Source organism: Netta rufina, assembly GCF_964035555.1.
Source record: "Netta rufina genome assembly, chromosome: 31".
Taxonomy (NCBI): Eukaryota; Metazoa; Chordata; class Aves; order Anseriformes; family Anatidae; genus Netta; species Netta rufina.
In genome coordinates, this window is record NC_140155.1 from 2,132,688 (window position 1) to 2,152,956 (window position 20,269).

The following is a 20,269-nucleotide window of genomic DNA, read 5'->3' on the forward strand; positions in this document are numbered from 1 at the left end:
CACGGAAAATCCTTAGGTGTGCCAGTTTAGCAAGAAATCGCCTGGCACTTGCCCAATTCTGAAATAAACAATATCTCCACCTGGTGTGAGGATAGGCTCATTGCACACTGGGTAAGGAATCCCAACTTTCTATTGGACAGCTACATGAGCTTGCTTTGACAGGCTGTGGCTGATAATTTAGAGCTTCAGGGAATAAGTACGATGACTTGGGTTGATACCAAAATGTTTCATGGATTGGTTTTACTAAGCAATAGAATTCAGTATCGAGTGGTTTTGTTTGTTTGTTTGTTTTTTAACAATACCAGCAATCTATTGCATTGTCCACTTGAGATGTGGTATTCATAAACTGGTCAATACAGCTGTCAATCAAGTTGTTGATAATGACACGGGACTGGGAGGATCTGTGGATTCCATCAAGGGTGGAGAGGCCTTGCAGCCCAAAATTGTGAGAAACAATCTGCAGCCAATAACACAGGCTCAGGCGAGGATCTCATTGAAGCAGCATTTTTGTGATTGCCATGGTGGGCATCCTGCAAGTATATCATAACCTTATATTCCCTATTAGCTGACACTTGATTCCTCCCCTGTTTCCTCATTGGCTGAGTGCTACAGGTTCACAAACTACTCGACACTTATTACTATACCAGGTAGGTACAGTTTTATTTGACCAACCATTACCATGACAACTATTCCCCCCACTGTTAAGCCTGCACAAGCACTTTTGAATAAGCAAGGTTATGGAAGTTTCTACTGCAAAGTCACAACTTTAATTCTCACAGCGACCAGCGATAGGACCTGAGGAGATATCTTGAAGCTGCAACCGGGATGGTTCAGACTCAATATCACAAAAAGGTTCTTCACTGACAGGGTGGTCAGGCACTGGAACAAGCTCCACAGGGCACCACTCACAGCATCGTGCCTGCTGGAGTTCAAGCAGTTGGCTAACACTCTCATACACAGGGTCTGATTTTTTTGGGTGGTCCTTTGAGGACCCAGGATTTGGACCCAGTGATCCTAGTGGCTCCCATCCAACCCCAGCCCCTCTGTGATTCTCTTTCTCCTGACCAGTCCTGGCAAACAAATTCACCCAGACAGAAGAGGCCCCTCATGTACTGACGCGTAGGCTCAGTGTGCTGAGCTCTTTCTGTGTGCAGCTCCCAGCCTCCATTGATGCCTCCCCAACTTCCCCATGCAGCTTCTCTGGGCAACCCTGACCCACCAGGCCAGGATAGTAGCACCTTGCCCACCCGCTCCCACCTGCAACTCCAGGTAAGACACCAGGGACACTTTAGCGAAATCAGGAAATCATGGAACTGTTTCTTTTGTTTGAAGGTGTGCATAGCCAATTGTGGTCTGGCTTTGCACTTGAGGTAGCTGATTGGAGATCGGCGAGGTTGAGGGAATGGGTCCATATCCAGCTGCAGCACAGAGCGCACAGGGGGCCTTCTGGTCCCTCATGGGCTGAAGTAGAGTGGTTAGACACTGGGGTTGCTCCCTGCAGGGACAAAACGAGACAGCGTGATATGGTGACGGATCTTCATCATAAACCTTTTACTCTGAGAGTTTCCCAAGGGAAGCCACGGAGCAGTTGGGCACAGCAACACCCTGTGTGTGGCTGGCACAAGCGGACATGACAAGCCGGGACCCCAAAACCTCCCTGGGGCTTCTGCCTGAACCCCCAGCCTAATTCTGTACCTGTGGTCGAGTTGTTGTTTCCCCGTCACTACCTGCAAGAGAGGAGTGGTTGTGAGCACCTTTGCTAGCTCCTGGATTGGAAGGGTAGCAACACCACGAGTGGAACATGGCACTGCTGTGTTGGGAACCCCAAGAAAAACCAGAGTCCCAAGACTGCCCCAGTGATGGGCAGACGCTGGGGACATTGCTACCTCTGTAACTCACCTGGTGCCACATTGTAGCCCTTCTCCTTCTTCCCTGCAGACAGAACAAAGCATCAGCACCAGCCACATGTCACGGCCAGGCTGGGGGACCTCCCAAAGGTGTCCCAGCTCCTCATACAGCCCCTACAGCCCCTGCCTTCCTCCCGCACCCCTCTGCCTCACCTACCCAGGCACGTTACCCTGCTTGCTCTTCCAGACAGCAAATCCAGCCAGGGCAGTGATGACAGCCACGACAGCAACAGCCACCCCCACCATGATGGGGATCAGGTTGGACTGTGGCTCTGGGGGAAATTAGGGCCATCAGCATGAGAAGGGGGAGCCCCTGAACATCCCAGTCCCACACAATTCCTGCTGCTGGGCTCACCCCATAAGAAGAGGCCGGGCTGGGGCAGGCTGGCATGCTCCACGCGGCACTGGTACTTGTCCCTCTCTCCCGGTAGGACATCGATGGTGGCCCAGGCATGGTAGGTGCCGTCACTGTTGGGCACGGTGCTCCCCCTCTTGGTCTCCTGCTCCTGGACCATGCCATCCTTCAGCCAGCTGATGGAGATGGGTCGCGGGTAGAAGCCGTGAGCACGGCAGGACAAGGTCAGGATCTTGTCGGCCTCCATCCCGGACACTCGAACCTCGGGGCGCACTGGGGAAGGGGGTGGCAGCAAGGGCCAGGCTGAGCTCCCTGCACTGGCCCTACTCCTGCGTCCAGCCTGGTGCTGCATTCCCCCTCAGCCTCACCTCTCCTCTCCAGCACATCCTTCCCATAGCTCACGTATTTCCTCAGCCACTCAATGCAGGTGTTCTCCAGGTAGAACTTCATCTGCTCAGCAAAAGTCCCTTCCTGCTCCCACTTCCTCTTGGTGATTTGTGCCCCAGCGTCCGCTGCAGTGTACGTCCAAGTGTCCTTGTCCAAGGCAATGAAGTCTCTTCCTTCATAGCCATACTGGTCAAACCCCCTAATACTACCATCCTCGAGGAGGTCACAGCCATACATGCGCTGCCATGTGTGGGACCCTGAAAGACAATGAGGGACAGGGGCTGAGGGGCTGCCACACTCCTGGCCTATAATGAGGTGCAGACCCCACTGGCAGCGCATGCAGGTGCCACACACTGCCCTGTCCCTGAATGCTGCATCCCTGAAAGACTGGGCTGGGGCCCAGCACCAGAATACTTTCAGGCAGTGAGAGCCTTGTACGGGGTTGTCAATGCTGTGAGGTGACCAGGAGCTGAGATGGGGAGGGGGTCATCACTCAGGTTTTAGGGTGGGAGCCTGAAGCACCATGGGGAAAGCAAGGGGCTGGGACAATGGAGGCAGAAGCCCCTCTGGTTCTGGGGGTTGTGACTACTGTGTGGATGTGGAAGGCTGGGAGGGGGTGGCCTGGAGCCCACCAGCTCTGGGACAGGGGGTTCTGAGCAGCATGGGGATGGCAAGGGGCTTGGTTGTGTCTGGAAGCACCCCTCTGGGTGTGGGACAAGGCACCAGGAGCATCGTGGGGCTGGGACAGGGTGGCTGGGAGCCCCGTGACAGCAACACCAGCCAGGGACTGAAAAACATGGGGAGGGCTGGGGCACTAGCGTGGGGGCAGGGCCAGGCCTCGGTGGGGCTGGGGACTCCCCCACCCCTCCCACAGCACCCACTCCCACAGCCTGCAGAGCTTTGGCCCAGCCTGCTCTCACCCCTGCTCTGGTTGTAGCGCTCCCACAGCGTCTCCAGGTTCACGTGGAAAATCTGCTCATTGCTCTGTAAGATCTCAGTCTCCCTGTCCCAGTACTGCTGATCCGTATTGGCCGCAATCCAGTCCACACGGGGCTCCACCCTCCGGGTCTCGCTGTCATAGCGCACGAAGACCTCCCCGTCCACGGACCCCACAATCACGTAGTGCGACATCCCCGGGCTCGGGTCCGACACCCCGGTGCGGAAATAGCGCAGGGAGTGGGGCTCTGCGGGAACAGGGGCGGCTGAGAGGGGCAGCCCCGAGGGGAGGCCGAGCCCGGAGGGCTCCGAGAGGGGAAGGGGATGGGAGGGGAGGCCCGGGGGGTCCCGGTGCCGGGAGGGCCCGGCCCCACTCACCGCTCGCTGCTCCGCCCAGGACCCCCAGCAGCAGCCCCAGGACGAGGCCCAGGGCCCCCGCCCGTCCCGGTCCCATGGCTCCGCTGGGCCCCGAGCTGCCTCCGGAGCTCGAAGTCATCCCGCGTCTCCAGCTCCTCCCCGCGACACGATTGGCGGCTCCGACGCGCTTCTACCAATGAGTAACCGGAATTCTCGTGACGTCATCGGGCGCCGGGTAGATCGCGCTCCCGCAGGTTGCCAGAAGCGAAAGTGAAAGCGCTGAGAGCGGCGCGGGGGGGGGAGGGGAGCTGGGGACAGGGAAATCCCGGCCCCACCCGGTCTCTTCGCCCTCCCCCCAAGCCCCCACGTTTCTCGGCCCTGCCGTGGGCTGCAGTGGTGCTCGGGGACAGCAGGGGCACCCACTCAGTAAAGGGGCACCCAGGACATGTCCCCATCAGGGCTGTCCCCAGGAGTGGGGCAGCTAGTATAGGGCAGGACCCCACTGGGGGCCATCTCCATCTCCACCTCCTGTCCTCCACCCACAGACCAGACGGGACAGGGCCACTCAGAGCCAGTTGTCCGTGGCCATGCCCATGAGGCTTTTGAATACGCCCAAGGACGCAGACCCCACCAACCTGTGCCAGCATGTGGTTGCCCACACCATGACAAAGTTTTCCAGTGCTCAGATGGAGCCCCCTGTGCTCCAGCACCCTCGTTGCCTTCATTACCCTCGCTGAGTTCTCTCCAGGTTTATCTTGTGGTGGGGAGACCAGCACTGGGCCCAGTGCCCCAGGGGTGGCCTCACCAGCACTGAGCAGAGGCGAAGGATCACCTCCCTTGGCCTGCTCCAACACGGCTCCTGCTGCAGTAGTCCAAGATTCTGCTTGCTGTGCAGCCCAGGCAGGCTGTAAGATCGTGTGGAAGGCGAGTGTCTGCTCCCTAGGGGAATCTGGCCAAGGACCTCCTTCACTGGGATGAGGAATAATAAGAAAAAGAGTAAGCCATAAAGAAGACCTGAAGGGGACAGAAGCCTGACTGGGCAGCAGTGGTGAGAACCAAAGCTGGTCACTCACACTGACTGGTGGGGGCATGGGAGAGTGAGAGTGTTTCTTCCAGCAAGGTTGCTTGGAGACCTCATGCATTGGAAACCAATGGAAAAGGGGGAAACCAAGCAGAAACCAACCTCTAGCTGGACACAGACCTGACAGAACCAACATGGGCATGGTGACAAGAAAGGAACGTCCCCATCATACTCCGTGTTGGCAAGCAAGCGAGCAGAGGCGCTGCTTCCAGGAAGATGAGCCTGGACTTTGCAACTGATAAGATGTGAACCAGGAGCACCTTGGACTGGGAGTGGTGTGGGACCTGGGGGGGATGTGCAGGGCAGGGGAGCAGAAGGAACTAAGATCTACAGAGGCAGAAAAGGAAGGAAAGGGGCCAGCTGTGTGTGAAATAGGATCCATCAGTGCTTGTCTGGCTGAGCACTGTGCCCAATCACCAGTCTATCCTGTCTTCTTGTAACTTCTCATTAAACATTTTCTTCAGTTTAGGGACTGGGGTGAGGGTGAGTGAGGCCAGTGCAGGGCTCAGTGCCAGCAGCTGGGGTGGGGTGGTGAGTCACAGCCCATGGGCCTGGTGCTGGCTGCTAGGGTCAAGAGTCTCTGTGTGTCTGTGCGCGTGTGTGTGTCTGTCCATGTGTCTGTCCGTGGGACCTGTGCTCAGCTTGGCTGCTGGCTGATCCTCAGAAAGTGGCAGCTGCTAACCTCAGCCTGAGCAGAAGTGCCAGGTCCCTGGGCACCCGGCTGGCCTCCAAGATCTGGGCAGGATGGCACTGGGTGTTCCTGCCCGTCCTGCTCTGTACTGGTTCCAGTGACCAGGCAGGAGGGTTCTGGGCTGCAGCAGCTGGAGGAGATAGCCAGGCTCCTGCCATCCCTTAACTCACCCCAATCCAGCCCAGCCCAGCTCGTGGTGTCCAGCAACCAACTGATGTGGGTTGGAGCAGGTAGAATAGCGTGTAAAGTAAAGAACAGTAAAATTCGAGCATCTTTGGCAATTTTTATTGCTGACCTTCCATGCAAGATTCCAGGACTTCAAACCATGAAAATCACCTTTGATGGTAATTGTTGATTCCTTGTCACAGGACGATGAGGATTTCAGGTCAGCGTCAAGACAAGCTCCTGTGCTGTGACATTACAAAAGCAGCCCCACTGGGGTGTGATTGTAATATCAGCTGTAATTACAACTGCTTGTTATTCCCACCCGCACTGAATTGGTGGTGCACTGTAATGCACCATGGGGCCAGTATTGATGTGATGGGGTATTGATGCCAGTAACAATTTAAGTTTGTATTGTTAACTTTGTGTTGTGGTAAAAGCTGTAAAATCTGTGTTTCAAGGCAAGGGCAAGATGATCCAGGCCTTGAGGAACTTGTGCAATTCTGAAGTAGACAATATCTCCACCTAGTGTGAGGATAGGCTCATTGCACACGGGGTAAGGAATCCCAACTTTCTATTGGACAGCTACATGAGCTTGCTTTGACAGGCTGTGGCTGATAATTTAGAGCATCAGGGAATAAGTAGGATGACTTGGGTTGATACCAAAATGTTTCATGGATTGGTTTTACTAAGCAATAGAATTCAGTATCGAGTGGTTTTGTTTGTTTGTTTGTTTTTTAACAATACCAGCAATCTATTGCATTGTCCACTTGAGATGTGGTATTCATAAACTGGTCAATACAGTTGTCAATCAAGTTGTTGATAAATGACACGGGACTGGGAGGATCTGTGGATTCCATCAAGGGTGGAAAGGCCTTGCAGCCCAAAATTGTGAGAAACAATCTGCAGCCAACACAGGCTCAGGCGAGGATCTCATTGAAGCAGCATTTTTGCAATTGCAATGTTGGGCATGCTTCAAGTATATCATAATCTTATATTCCCTATTAGCTGACACTTGATTCCTCCCCAACTTTCTCATTGGCTGAGTGCTACAGGTTCACAAACTACTCGACACTTATTACTATACCAGGTAGGTACAATTTTATTTGACCAACCATTACCATGACAACCATACTCCCCACTGTTAAGCCTGCACAATCACTTTTGAATATGCAAGGTTAGTGGAAGTTTCTACTGCAAAGACACTACTTTAGTTCTCACAGCGACCAGCGATTAGGACCTGAGGAGATGGCTTGAAGCTGCAACCGGGATGGTTCAGGCTTGATATCAGGAAAAGGTTCTTCACTGACAGGGTGGTCAGGCACTGGAACAATCTCCACAGGGGATATATCACAGCATCGTGCCTACCAGAGTCCAAGCAGTTGGATAACACTCTCATTAGCAGGGTCTGATTTTTTGGGTGTTCCTTTGAGGACATAGGATTTGGACCCAGTGATCCTTGTGGCTCCCATTCAACCGCAGCCCCTCTGTGATTCTCTTTCTCATGACAAGTCCTGGCAAACAAATTCTACCAGAGAGAAGAGGCACCTGCTGTACTGACATGCAGAATCAATGTGCTGAGCTCTTTCTGCATGCAGCTCCCAGCCTCCATTGATGCTACCCCAACTTCCCCATGCAGCTTCTCTGGGCAACCCTGACCCACCAGGCCAGGATAGGAGCACCTTGCCCGCCCACTCCCACCTGCCACTCCAGGTCAGACACCAGGCACGCTTTGTGGCACATCAGCAAATCATTGGGCTGTTTCCTTTGTTTGAAGGTGTGCATAGCCAATTGTGCTCTGGCTTTGCTCTTGAGGTAGATGATTGGAGATGCAAGAGGTTGAGGGAACGGGTCCATATCCAGCTTCAGCTCATAGTGCACAGGGGGCCTTCTGGTCCCTCAGGGGCTGAAGTAGAGTGGTTAGACACTGGGGTTGCTCCCTGCAGGGACAAAAAGAGACAGCGTCATATGGAGCCACATCTTCATCATAAACCTTCTACTCCGAGAGTTTCCCAAGGGAAGCCACGGATCAGTTGGGCACAGCAACACCCTGATTGCAGGTACCACAGAGGGACATGACAAGCTGGGACCCCAAAACCTCCCCGGGGCTCCTGCCTTAAGCCCCAGCCTAATTCTGTACCTGCGTTCGAGCTGTTGGATCCCCCTTCGCTGCCTACAAAAGAGAAGCAGATATGAGAAACCAAGAGAAAGAGAAACCAAGAGCCTCAAGACTGCCCCAGTGATGGGCAGAAGCTGGGGACATTGCTGCCTCTGTCACTCACCTGGTGCCACATTGTAGCCCTTCCCCTTCTTCCCTGCAGACAGAACAAAGCATCAGCACCAGCCACATGTCACGGCCAGGCTGGGGGCCTCCCAAAGGTGCCCCAGCTCCTCATACAGCCCCTACAGCCACTGCCTTCCTACCGCACCCCTCTGCATCGCCCGCTCAGGCACGTTACCCTGCTTGCACTTACAGACAGCAAATCCAGCCAGAGCAGCGATGACAGCCACGACAGCAAAAGCCACCCCAACCACGATGGGGATCAGGTTGGACTGTGACTCTGGGGGAAATTAGGGCCATCAGCAAGAGAAGGGGGAGCCCCTGAACATCCCATTCCCATGCATCCCATGCTGCTGGGCTCACCCCATGAGAAGAGGCCGGGCTGGGGCAGGCTGGCATGCTCCACACGGCACTGGTACTTGTTCCTGTCCCCCGGCAGGACAACGATGGTGGCCCAGGCATGGTAGGTGCCATCACTGTTGGGCACGATGCTCCCCCTCTGGGTCTCCTGCTCCTGGACCACGCCATCCTTCAGCCAGCTGATGGAGATGGGTCGCGGGTAGAAGCCGTGAGCACGGCAGGACAAGGTCAGGATCTTGTTGGCCTCCATCCCTGACACTCGGACCTCAGGGCGCTCTGGGGAGGGGGTGGCAGCAAGGGCCAGGCTGAGCTCCCTGCACTGGCCCTGCTCCTGCTTACAGCCTGGTGCTGCATCCCCCCTCACTCTCACCTCTCCTCTCCAGCATGTCCTTCCCATAGCTCACGTATTTCCTCAGCCACTCAATGCAGGTGTTCTCCAGGTAGTACTTCATCTGCTCTGCAACAGTCCCTTCCTGCTCCCACTTCCTCTTGGTGATTAGTGCTGCAGCGTCCGCTGCAGTGAATGTCCGAGTGTCTTTGTCCAAGGCAATGAAGTCTCTTCCTTCATAGCCATACTGATTAAACCCCCTAATACTACCATCCTCAAGGAGGTCACAGCCAAACATGTGCTGCACTGTGTGAGACCCTGAAAGACAATGAGGTACAGGGGGTGAGGGGCAGCCACAGTCCTGGCCCTTTAATGAGGTGCAGACCCCACTGGCAGTGCATGCGTGTGCCACACACTGCCCTGTCTCAGACTGATTCATCCCTGCAAGACTGGACTGGGGCCCAGCACCACAGTACTTTGGGGCAGCAAGGGCCTTGTACGGGGTTGTCAATGCTGTGAGGTGACCAGGAGCTGAGTTAGGGTGGGAGAAATCCCTCAGGGTTTGGGGTGGAGGCCTGAAGCACCATGGGGAAAGCAAGGGGCTGGGACAATGGGGGCAGGAGTCCCTCTTGCTCTGGGGGTCCTGACTGCTGTGGGGATGTGGAAGGGCTCCGATGGCGTGACCTGGAGCTTCCGAGCTCCGGGACAGGAGGTTTCTTAGAAGCTTGGGGGTGGCAAGAGGCGGGGTTGGGTCTGGAAGCACCCCTCTGGGTCTGGGACAAGGCACCAGGAGCATCGTGGTGCAGGGACAGGGTTTCTGGGAGCCCCATGACAGCAACACCACACAGGGACCGAACAGCACGGCCAGGGCTGGGACAGTAGCGTGGGGCCAGCGCCAGGCCTCAGTGGGGCTGCGGACCCCCCCACCCCTCCCACAGCACAGCCTGCAGAGCTTTAGCCCAGCCCGCTCTCACCACTGCTCTGGTTGTAGCGCTCCTGCAGAGTGTCCATGTTCACGCGGAAAAAACTTCTCATTGCTCTGTGAGATCTCAGTCTCCCTGTCCCAGTACTGCTGATCTGTATTGGCCGCAATCCAGTCCACCCGGGGCTCCTTCCTCCGTGTCTCGCTGTCGTAGTACACAAAGACCTCCCCATCCACGGACCCCATGGCCACAAACTGCGGCACCCCTGGGCTCGGGTCCGACACCGCGGTGTAGAAATAGCGCAGGGAGTGGGGCTCTGCGGGAACAGGGGCAGCTGAGGGGCAGCTCCGAGGGGAGGCCGAGCCCGGAGGGGGCTGAGAGGGGAAGGGGAGGCCCGGGGGTTCCCGGTGCCAGGAGGGCCCGGCCCCACTCACACTCACCGCTCGCTGCTCCACCCAGGACCCCCAGCAGCAGCAGCAGCAGGAGCAGCAGCCCCGGGCCCGGGCACTGGCCCAGGGCCCCCGCCCGTCCCGGTCGCATGGCTTAGCTGTGCCCCGAGCTGCCTCCAGAATTTGAAACATCCCACCTTTCAGGTTTCGCTCCGCTGCACGAAGCGATTGGCGGCTCCCCCGCGAGTCTACCAATGACTATCCGTTGTTTTCGTGACGTCACCCTGCAGATGGCGGCCCCCCAAGTGACAAGAGCGAAAGTGAAAGCGCTGCGGACAGCGAGGGGGGGAAGGGGCTGGGGACAGGGAATCCGCAGCCACACTCGGTCTCTTCGCCCCCCCAAGTCCCCTTGGCCTGCTCCAACACGGCTCCTGCTGCAGCCCAGGACCCTGCTTGCTGTGCAGCCCAGGCAGGCTGTAAGGGCGTGTGGAAGGAGAGTGGCTGGGGGATGTGCAGGGCAGGGGAGCAGAAGGAACAAAGATCTACAGAGGCAGAAAAGGAAGGAAAGGGGCCAGCTGTGTGTGAAATAGGACCCATCAGTGCTTGTCTGGCAGAGCGCTGTGCCCAATCACCAGTCTATCCTGTCTTCCTGTAACTTCTCATTAAACATTTTCTTCAGTTTAGGGACTGGGGTGAGGGTGAGTGAGGCCAGTGCAGGGCTCAGTGCCAGCAGCTGGAGCGGGGTGGTGAGCCCATGATCCTGTTGCTGGCTGCTGGGGTCAAGAGTCTGTGTGTGTCTGTGCGCGTCTGTCCCTGCTGGACCTATTTCTTCCTGTGGCACAGGAAGGATGGACCATACCATCCTTCAGCCACCTGATGGAGATGGGTCACAAGCAGAAGCCGTGAGCATGGCAGGACAAGGTCAGGACCTTGTCAGCATCCATCCCTGACACTCGGACCTCCTGGCGCTCTGGAGAGGGGGTGGCAGCAAGGGCCAAGCTGAGCTCCCTGCACTGGCCCTGCTCCTGCGTCCAGCCTAGTGCTGCATCCCCCCTCAGCCTCACCTCTCCTCTCCAGCATGGCCTTCCCATAGCTCACGTATTTCCTCAGCCACTCAATGCAGGTGTTCTCCAGGTAGTACTTTGTCTGATCAGCATAAGGAGGAAGGGACATAAGTCCCTTCCTCCTAAGCTTGCTAAGCTGGCAGTGTCTCCAGATTCACATGGAGGGTGGCTTCACTGACTGGGTGGTCAGGCACTGGAACAAGCTCCACAGGGGATATATCACAGCATCGTGCCTACCGGAGTTCAAGTAGTTGGCTAACACTCTCATTAGCAGGGTCTGATTTTTTGGGTGGTCCTTTGAAAACCCAGGAGTTGGACCCAGTGATCCTTGTGGCTCCCATCCAACCGCAGCCCCTCAGTGATTCTCTTTCTCCTGACCAGTCCTGGCAAACAATGAATTCACGCAGACAGAAGAGGCCCCTCACGTACTGACGCGTAGGCTCACTGTGCTGAGCTCTTTCTGCATGCAGCTCCAGCCTCCATCGATGCCTCCCCAACTTCCCCATGCAGCTTTTCTGGGCAACCCTGACCCACCAGGCCAGGATAGGAGCACCTTGCCCACCCTCTCCCACCCGCCATTCTAGGTCAGACACCAGGCACACTTTATAGAAATCAGCAAATCATTGGGCTGTTTCCTCTGTTTGAAGGTGTGCATAGCCAATTGTGATCTGGCTTTGCTCTTGAGGTAGCTGATTGGAGATGCGAGAGGTTGAGGGAACGGGTCCATATCCAGCTGCAGCACAGAGTGCACAGGGGGCCTTCTGGTCCCTCATGGGCTGAAGTAGAGTGGTTAGACACTGGGGTTGCTCCCTGCAGGGACAAAAAGAGACAGCGTGATATGGTGACGGATCTTCATCATAAACCTTCTACTCTGAGAGTTTCCGAAGGGAAGCCACGGAGCAGTTGGGCACAGCAACACCCTGTGTGTGGCTGGCACAAGCGGACATTACAAGCCGGGACCCCAAAACCTCCCTGGGGCTTCTGCCTGAATCCCCAGCCTCATTCTGTACCTGTGTTTGAGCTGTTGGATCCCCCGTCACTGCCTGCAAGAGAGGAGTGGTTGTGAGCCCCAGCCCAGGAGCTAGTACAGGAAGGGCAGCAGCACCATGAGTGGAACACGGCACTGCTGTGCTGGGAGCCCCAAGAAAAACCAGAGTCCCAAGACTGCCCCAGTGATGGGCAGACGCTGGGGACAATGCTGCCACTGTCACTTACCTGGTGCCACATTGTAGCCCTTCTCCTTCTTCCCTGCGGACAGAAAGAGGCATCAGCACCAGCCATATGTCACGGCCAGGATGGGGGCCCCCAGCTCCTCATACAGCCCCTACAGCCCCTGCCTTCCTCCTGCACCCCTCTGCCTCACCCGCCCAGGCACATTACCCTTCTTGCTCTTCCAGACAGCAAATCCAGCCAGGGCAGCGATGACAGCCACGACAGCAACAGCCACCCCCGCCACAATGGGGATCAGGTTGGACTGTGACTCTGGGGGAAAATAGGGCCATCAGCAGGGGAAGGGGGAGCCCCTGATCATCACAGTCCCACTCAATCCCTGCTGCTTGGCTCACCCCATGAGAAGAGGCCGGGCTGGGGCAGGCTGGCATGCTCCACGCGGCACTGGTACTTGTCCCTGTCCCCTGGCAGGACATCAATGGTGGCCCAGGCATGGTAGGTGCCATCACTGTTGGGCACGATGCTGCCCTTCTGGGTCTCCTGCTCCTGGACCACGCCATCCTTCAGCCACCTGATGGAGATGGGTCGTGGGTAGAAGCCGTGAGCACGGCAGGACAAGGTCAGGATCTTGTTGGCCTCCATCCCTGACACTCGGACCTCAGGGCGCTCTGGGGAGGGGGTGGCAGCAAGGGCCAGGATGAGCTCCCTGCACTGGCCCTGCTCCTGCTTACAGCCTGGTACTGCATCCCCCCTCAGCCTCACCTCTCCTCTCCAGCACGTCCTTCCCATAGCTCACATGTTTCCTCAGCCACTCAATGCAGGTGTTCTCCAGGTAGTACTTCATCTGCTCTGCAACAGTCCCATCCTCCTCCCACTTCCTCTTGGTAATTTGTGCCCCAGCATCCGCCGCAGTGTACGTCTCCGTGTCTTTGTCAAATGCAAGGAAGTCTCTTCCTTCATAGCCATACTGGTCATACCCCCTAATACTACCATCCTCAAGGAGGTCACAGCCATACACGTGCTGCAACGTGTGAGACCCTGAAACGCAACGAGGGACAGGGGGTGAGGGGCAGCCACAGTCCCGGCCTTTTAACGAGGTGCAGACCCCCCTGGCAGCGCATGCAGGTGCCACACACTGCCCTGTCCCAGACTGATGCATCCCTGAAAGACTGGGCTGGGGACCAGCACCAGAGTACCTTGGGGCAGCAAGGGCCTTGTACGGGGTCGTCAATGCTGTGAGGTGACCAGGAGCTGAGTTGGGATGGGGGGAATCCCTCAGTGTTTGGGGCCTGAAGCACCATGGGAAAAGCAAGGGGCTGGGACAATGGGGGCAGGAGTCCCTCTTGCTCTGGGGTTCCTGACTGCTGTGGGGATGTGGAAGGGCTGGGTTGGGGTGGCCTGAAGCTCCCCAGCTCTGGGACAGGGGGTTTTTGAGCAGCATGGGGGTGGCAAGGGGCTGGGTTGGGTCTGGAAGCACCCCTCTGGGTCTGGGACAAGGCACCAGGAGCATCATGGGGATGGGACAGGGCAGCTGGGAGCCCCGTGACAGCAACACCACACAAGGACCAAACAGCACAGCCAGGGCTTGGGGCAGGGCCAGGCTTCAGTGGGGCTGGGGACCCCCCCACCCCTCCCATGGTGTCCACTACCACAGCCCCCAGAGCTGTGGCCCAGCCCGCTCTCACCACTGCTCTGGTTGTAGCGCTCCCGCAGCGTGTCCAGGCCCACGCGGAAAATCTGCTCATTCCTCCGTGCGGTCTCAGTCTGCCTGTCCCAGTACTGCTGATCCGTATGGGCCGCAATCCAGTCCACCCGGACCTCCTTCCTCCGGGTCTCACTGTCGTAGTACACAAAGACCTCCCCGTCGACGGACCCCATAGACACTAACTGCGGCACCCCCGGGCTCGGGTCTGACACCGCGGTCAAGAAATAGCGCAGGGAGTGGGGCTCTGCGGAAACAGGAGCAGCTGAGAGGCAGTCCCGAGGGGAGGCCAAGCCCGGGTAGGGGCCGGCAGGAGAAGGGGAGGCCGGGGGGTCCCGGTGCCAGGAGAGCCCGGCCCCACTCACCGCTCGCTGCTCCGCCCAGGACCCCCAGCAGCAGCCCCAGGACGAGGCCCAGGGCCCCCGCCCGTCCCGGCTCCATGGCTCCGCTGTGCCCCGAGCTGCCGCCGGAGCTCGAAGTCATCCCGCGTCTCCAGCTCCTCCCCGCGACACGATTGGCGGCTCCGACGCGCTTCTACCAATGAGTAACCGTTGTTCTCGTGACGTCACCGGGCGCCGGGTAGATCGCGGTCCCGCAGGTTGCCAGAAGCGAAAGTGAAAGCGCTGAGAGTGGCGCGGGGGGGGAGGGGAGCTGGGGACAGGGAAATCCCGGACACACCAGGTCTCTTCGCCCACCCCCCAAACCCCCACGTTTCTCGGCCCTGCCATGGGCTGCAGTGGTGCTCGGGGACAGCAGGGGCCAACCACTCAGTAAAGGGGCACCCAGGACATGTCCCTGTCAGGGCTGTCCCCAGGAGCGGGGGCAGCTGGCATCGGGCAGGACCCCACTGGGGGCCGTTTCCATCACCACCTCCTGCCCTCCACCCACAGACCAGACGGGACAGGGCCTCTCAGAGCCAGTTGTCCGTGGCCATGCCCATGAAGCTTTTGAATACGCCCAAGGACGCAGACCCCACCAACCTGTGCCAGCATGTGGTTGCCCACACCATGAGAATTTCCTGGTGCTCAGATGGAGCCCCCTGTGCTCCAGCACCCTCATCGCCTTCATGACCCTCGCTGAACTCTCTCCAGGTCTCTCTTGTGCTTGGGAGCCCAGCACTGGGCCCAGTGCCCCAGGGGTGGCCTCACCAGCACTGGGCAGAATCGAAGGATCACCTCCCTTGGCCTGCTCCAACACGGCTCCTGCTGCAGTAGTCCAAGATACTGCTTGCTGTGCAGCCCAGGCAGGCTGTAAGGGCGTGTGGAAGGCGAGTGTGTGCTCCCTAGGGGAATCTGGCCAAGGACCTCCTTCATTGGGATGAGGGATAATAAGAAAAAGAGTAAGCCATAAAGAAGACCTGAAGGGGACATAAGCCTGACTGGGCAGCAGTGGTGAGAACCAAAGCTGGTCACTCACACTGACTGGTGGGGGCATGGGAGAGTGAGAGTGTTTCTTCCAGCAAGGTTGCTTGGAGACCTCATGCATTGGAAACCAATGGAAAAGGGGAAAAGCAAGCAGAAACCAACCTCTAGCTGGACACAGACCTGACAGAACCAACATGGGCACGGTGACAAGAAAGGAACGTCCCCATCATACTCTGTGTTGGCAAGCAAGCGAGCAGAGGCGCTGCTTCCAGGAAGATCAGCCTGGACTTTGCAACTGATAAGATGTGAACCAGGAGCACCTTGGACTGGGAGTGGTGTGGGACTGGTGGGGGATGTGCAGGGCAGGGGAGCAGAAGGAACAAAGATCTACAGAGGCAGAAAAGGAAGGAAAGGGGCCAGCTGTGTGTGAAATAGGACCCATCAGTGCTTGTCTGGCTGAGCGCTGTGCCCAATCACCACTCTATCCTGTCTTCCTGTAACTTCTCATTAAACATTTTCTTCAGTTTAGGGACTGGGGTGAGGGTGAGTGAGGCCAGTGCAGGGCTCAGTGCCAGCAGCTGGTGTAGGGTGGTGAGTCACAGCCCATGATCCTGGTGCTGGCTGCTGGGATCAAGAGTCTCTGTGTGTCTGTCCATGGGACCTGTGCTCAGTTTGGCTGCTAGCTGACCCTCAGAAAGTGGCAGCTGCTAACCTCAGCCTGAGCAGAAGTGCCAGGTCCCTGGGCACCTGGCTGGGCTCCAAATTCTAGGCAGGATGGCACTGGGTGTTCCTGCCTGTCCTGCTCTGTACTGGTTCCAGTGACCAGGCAGGAGGGTTCTGGGCTGCAGCAGCTGGAGGAGATAGCCAGGCTCCTGCCATCCCTTAACTCACCACAATCCAGCCCAGCCCAACCCGTGGTGTCCAGCAACCAACTGATGTGGGTTGGAGCAGGTAGAATAGCGTGTAAAGTAAAGAACAGTAAAATTCGAGCATCTTTGGCAATTTTTATTGCTGACCTTCCATGCAAGATTCCAGGACTTCAAACCATTAAAAGCATAATTTGATGGTAATTGTTGATTCGTTCTCACAGGACGATGAGGTTTCCAGGTCAGCGTCAAGACAAGCTCCTATGCTGTGACATTACAAAAGCAGCCCCACTGGGGTGTGATTGCTGTGGAGCTGTGCCTGGAGCTGGGCCTGCTCAGCCTGGAGCAGAGGAGGCTCAAGGGAGTCCAGAGGAGCTGTGGAGTATCCAACATCGGAGATAGTGAGAAGTGCGCTGGACTTGTCTAGGGCAACAGGCTTTCAGTGGTGATGAAGAGTGGTTTTGGGCAAGGGGACCTCAAGAGGTCCCACCCAACCCCAGCCCCTCTGCGATTCTTGTGACAAGTCCTGACAAAAAATAAATTCACGCAGACAGAAGAGGCCCCTCCTGTATTGACGTGTAGACTCACTGTGCTGAGCTCTTTCTGCATGCAGCTCCCAGCCTCCATCGATGCCTCCCAAACTTCCCCATGCAGCTTCTCTGGGCAACCCTGACACACCAGACCAGGATAGGAGCACCTTGCCTGCCCACTCCCACCTGCCACTCCAGGTCAGACACCAGGCACGCTTTGTGGCAAATCAGCAAATCATTGGGCTGTTTCCTTTGTTTGAAGGTGTGCATAGCCAATTGTGCTCTGGCTTTGCTCTTGAGGTAGATGATTGGAGATGCGAGAGGTTGAGGGAATGGTACCTGTACCTGTGGTCGACCTGTTGGATCCCCCATCACTGCCTGCAAGAGAGGAGTGGTTGTGAGCCCCAGCCCAGGAGCTGGCACAGGAAGGGCAGCAGCACCACGAGTGGAACATGGCACCGCTGTGCTGGAAACCCCAAGAGAAAGGAGAGCCCCAAGACTTCCCTAGTGATGGGCAGACACTGGGGACATTGCTACCTCTGTCACTCACCTGGCGCCACGTTGTATCACTTCCACTTCTTCCCTGCAGGCAGAACAAAGCATCAGCACCAGCCACATGTCACAGCAAGGCTGGGGGCCTCCCAAAGGTGTCCCAGCTCCTCATACAGCCCCTACAGCCACTGCCTTCCTCCCGCACCCCTCTACCTCACCCGCCTAGGCACGTTACCCTGCTTGCTCTTCCAGACAGCAAATCCAGCCAGGGCAGCGATGACAGCCACGACAGCAACAGCCACCCCCGCCACGATGGGGATCAGGTTGGACTGTGACTCTGGGGGAAATTAGGGTCATCAGCAGGGGAAGGGGGAGCCCCTGAACATCCCATTCCCATGCATCCCATGCTGCTGGGCTCACCCCACGAGAAGAGGCCGGGCTGGGGCAGGCTGGCATGCTCCACGCGGCACTGGTACTTGTCCCTGTCCCCAGGCAGGACAACGATGGTAGCCCAGGCATGGTAGGTGCCGTCACTGTTGGGCACGGTGCTCCCCCTCTTGGTCTCCTGCTCCAGGACCATGCCATCCTTCAGCCAGCTGATGGAGATGGGTCGCGGGTAGAAGCCGTGAGCACGGCAGGACAAGGTCAGGATCTTGTTGGCCTCCATCCCGGACACTCGGATCTCAGGGCGCTCTGGGGAGGGGGTGGCAGCAAGGGCCAGGCTGAGCTCCCTGCACTGGCCCTGCTCCTGCTTACAGCCTGGTGCTGCATCCCCCCTCAGCCTCACCTCTCCTCTCCAGCATGGCCTTCCCATAGCTCACGTATTTCCTCAGCCACTCAATGCAGGTGTTCTCCAGGTAGAACTTCCTGCCCTCAAGAAAAGACCCATCCTCCTCCCACTTCCTCTTGGTGATTTGTGCAACAGCATCTGCCGCAGTGTACGTTAGTGTGTCCTTGTCAAAGTTGAGGAAGTCCTTCCCATCATAGCCGTGCTGTTGAAAGCCTGTGATGCTACCATCCTCGAGGAGGTCACAGCCATACATGAGCTGCAATGTGTGAGACCCTGAAACACAACGAGGGGACAGGTGGTGAGGGGCAGCCACAGTCCTGGCCCTTTAATGAGGTGCAGACCCCACTGGCAGTGCATACAGGTGCCACACACTGCCCTGTCCCAGAGTGCTGCATCCCTGAAAGACTGGGCTGGGGCCCAGCGCCACAGTATGTTGGGGCAGCCAGGGCCTTGTACAGGGTTGTCAATTCTGTGGGGTGACCAGGAGCTGAGATGAGGTGGGGGGAATCCTTCTGGTTTTGTGCTGGAGGCCTGAAGCACCATGGGAAAAGCAAGGGGCTGGGACAATAGGAGCCCCTCAGGCTCTGGGGGTCCTGACTGCTGTGGGGATGGTGAAGGGCTGGGTTGGGGTGGCCTAGAGTTCACCAGCTCTGGGACAGGGGGTTCTGAGCAGCGTATGGGTGGCAAGGGGCTGGGTTGGGTCTGGAAACACCCCTCTGGGTGTGGGACAAGGCACCAGGAGCATCATGGGGCTGGGACAGGGTTTCTGGGAGCCCCGTGACAGCAACAGCACACCGGGACTGAACAGCACGGCCTAGGCTGGGGCAGTAGCGTGGGGAAAGGGCCAGGCCTTGGTGGGGCTGCGGACCCCCCCACCCCTCCCACAGCACCCGCTCCCACAACCTGCAGAGCTGTGGCCCAGCCCGCTCTCACCCCTGCTCTGGTTGTAGCGCTCCCGCAATATTTCCAGGTTCAAGCGGAAAGTCTGCTCTTCACCCCGTAAATTCTCAGTCTCCCTGTTCCAGTACTGCTGATCCACATTGTCTGCAATCCAGTCGACCCGGGGCGCCATCCTCCTGGTCTCACTGTCATAGCGCACGAAGACCTCCCCGTCCACGGACCCCACGGTCACGAACTGCGGCACCCCCGGGCTCGGGTCCGACACCGCGATGTAGAAATAGCGCAGGGAGTGGGGCTCTGCGGGAACAGGGGCGGCTGAGAGGGGCAGCCCCGAGGGGAGGCCAAGCCCGGAGGGCGCCAAGAGGGGAAGGGGAGGAGAGGGGAGGCCCGGGGGGTCCCGATGCCGGGAGGGCCCGGCCCCACTCACCGCTCGCTGCTCCGCCCAGGACCCCCAGCAACAGCCCCAGGACGAGGCCCAGGGCCCCCGCCCGTCCCGGCCCCATGGCTCCGCTGTGCCCCGAGCTGCCGCCGGAGCTCGAAGCCATCCGGAGTCTCCGGCACCTTACCGCGACGCGATTGGTGGCTCCCCCGCGCGTCTACCAATGAGTAACCGGTATTCTCGTGACGTCACCGAGCGCCGGGTAGATCGCGGTGCCGCAGGTTGCCAGAAGCGAAAGTGAAAGCACTGCGGGCGGTGCGGGGACCAGGCTTCCGGCTTAACTAACGGGTTAACCAGATTCCCCGGTGTACTGCTGAGCTCTTTACTGTGTAAGGGAGCACCATACACCGGATTTCCCTGAGACTCTTCCTTTCTCACTTCTACTCTTGCTTCACCCATCTCTGGCTGTGCCCCTCGTGGACCTATGGGAGCATGGATCAGGGCTCCACACTCACTTCACACTGTATCTTGCCTGACCCCCAAGGCAACACTTCCTATTTCTTACCTTGGTGTGTGCACAGTTACTGGGTCAGTTCTCGAAGCCAGAGTGCCTGCCTTGCTTTCTTCCCTAACTCTTCATCCATCCTGTCTTCTTAACCAGCCTCCGTTCTTCGTCAGCTCTCTGCAGAACCACCGTCACCAAGGCACAGGCTGAAAGCAACGGGGCATGCCTTCCAGCTGCACTGGTAATGGGGCTACCCAGAAGGCGATTCGATCCCGGATGAGCCCCAAATTTGTGAGAAACAATCTGCAGCCAATAACACAGGCTCAGATCTCTTTGAAGCAGCATTTTTG

The 20,269-nt window shown here is 57.7% G+C and overlaps 3 protein-coding genes across 7 annotated transcripts; all 3 read right to left on the reverse strand.

Moving 5' to 3' along the window:
- Positions 1–646: 646 nt before the first annotated feature.
- LOC311220400 (class I histocompatibility antigen, F10 alpha chain-like) lies at positions 647–19,597 on the reverse strand. 4 transcript variants are annotated; one of them, XR_014619219.1, is made up of 9 exons: positions 19,463–19,597; positions 19,069–19,332; positions 18,133–18,408; positions 17,766–18,038; positions 17,581–17,682; positions 8,159–8,191; positions 8,017–8,049; positions 7,578–7,816; positions 6,952–7,404 (listed from the first exon to the last, which is right to left on the reverse strand). XR_014619219.1 is itself a non-coding variant. In XM_084303908.1 (8 exons), exons 1-8 carry the CDS (start codon positions 19,578–19,580, stop codon positions 1,298–1,300), a joined length of 1,296 nt encoding a protein of 431 aa, XP_084160034.1. In that variant the 5' UTR covers positions 19,581–19,597; the 3' UTR covers positions 647–1,297. The 4 variants fall into 4 exon arrangements, 3 of the variants coding, with proteins under 3 accessions (XP_084160034.1, XP_084160035.1, XP_084160036.1); XM_084303908.1 differs by lacking the exons at positions 6,952–7,404; positions 7,578–7,816; positions 8,017–8,049; ... (2 more) ...; positions 17,766–18,038; positions 18,133–18,408 and adding exons at positions 647–1,495; positions 1,696–1,727; positions 1,900–1,932; ... (1 more) ...; positions 2,263–2,535; positions 2,631–2,906; XM_084303909.1 differs by having other exon boundaries at positions 6,952–7,816.
- On the reverse strand, positions 8,991–10,538 carry LOC311220402 (class I histocompatibility antigen, F10 alpha chain-like). The gene is made up of 3 exons (XM_084303913.1): positions 10,209–10,538; positions 9,820–10,084; positions 8,991–9,163 (listed from the first exon to the last, which is right to left on the reverse strand). The coding sequence occupies exons 1-3, from the start codon at positions 10,306–10,308 to the stop codon at positions 9,130–9,132; spliced, it is 399 nt and encodes a 132-aa protein (XP_084160039.1). The 5' UTR covers positions 10,309–10,538; the 3' UTR covers positions 8,991–9,129.
- On the reverse strand, positions 11,405–14,595 carry LOC311220401 (class I histocompatibility antigen, F10 alpha chain-like). Of its 2 annotated transcripts, XM_084303911.1 has the most exons (8): positions 14,459–14,595; positions 14,077–14,340; positions 13,154–13,429; positions 12,787–13,059; positions 12,602–12,703; positions 12,437–12,469; positions 12,232–12,264; positions 11,406–12,031 (listed from the first exon to the last, which is right to left on the reverse strand). In XM_084303911.1, exons 1-8 carry the CDS (start codon positions 14,574–14,576, stop codon positions 12,012–12,014), a joined length of 1,119 nt encoding a protein of 372 aa, XP_084160037.1. In that variant the 5' UTR covers positions 14,577–14,595; the 3' UTR covers positions 11,406–12,011. The 2 variants fall into 2 exon arrangements, with proteins under 2 accessions (XP_084160038.1, XP_084160037.1); XM_084303912.1 differs by lacking the exon at positions 12,232–12,264 and having other exon boundaries at positions 11,405–12,031.
- Positions 19,598–20,269: the final 672 nt, after the last annotated feature.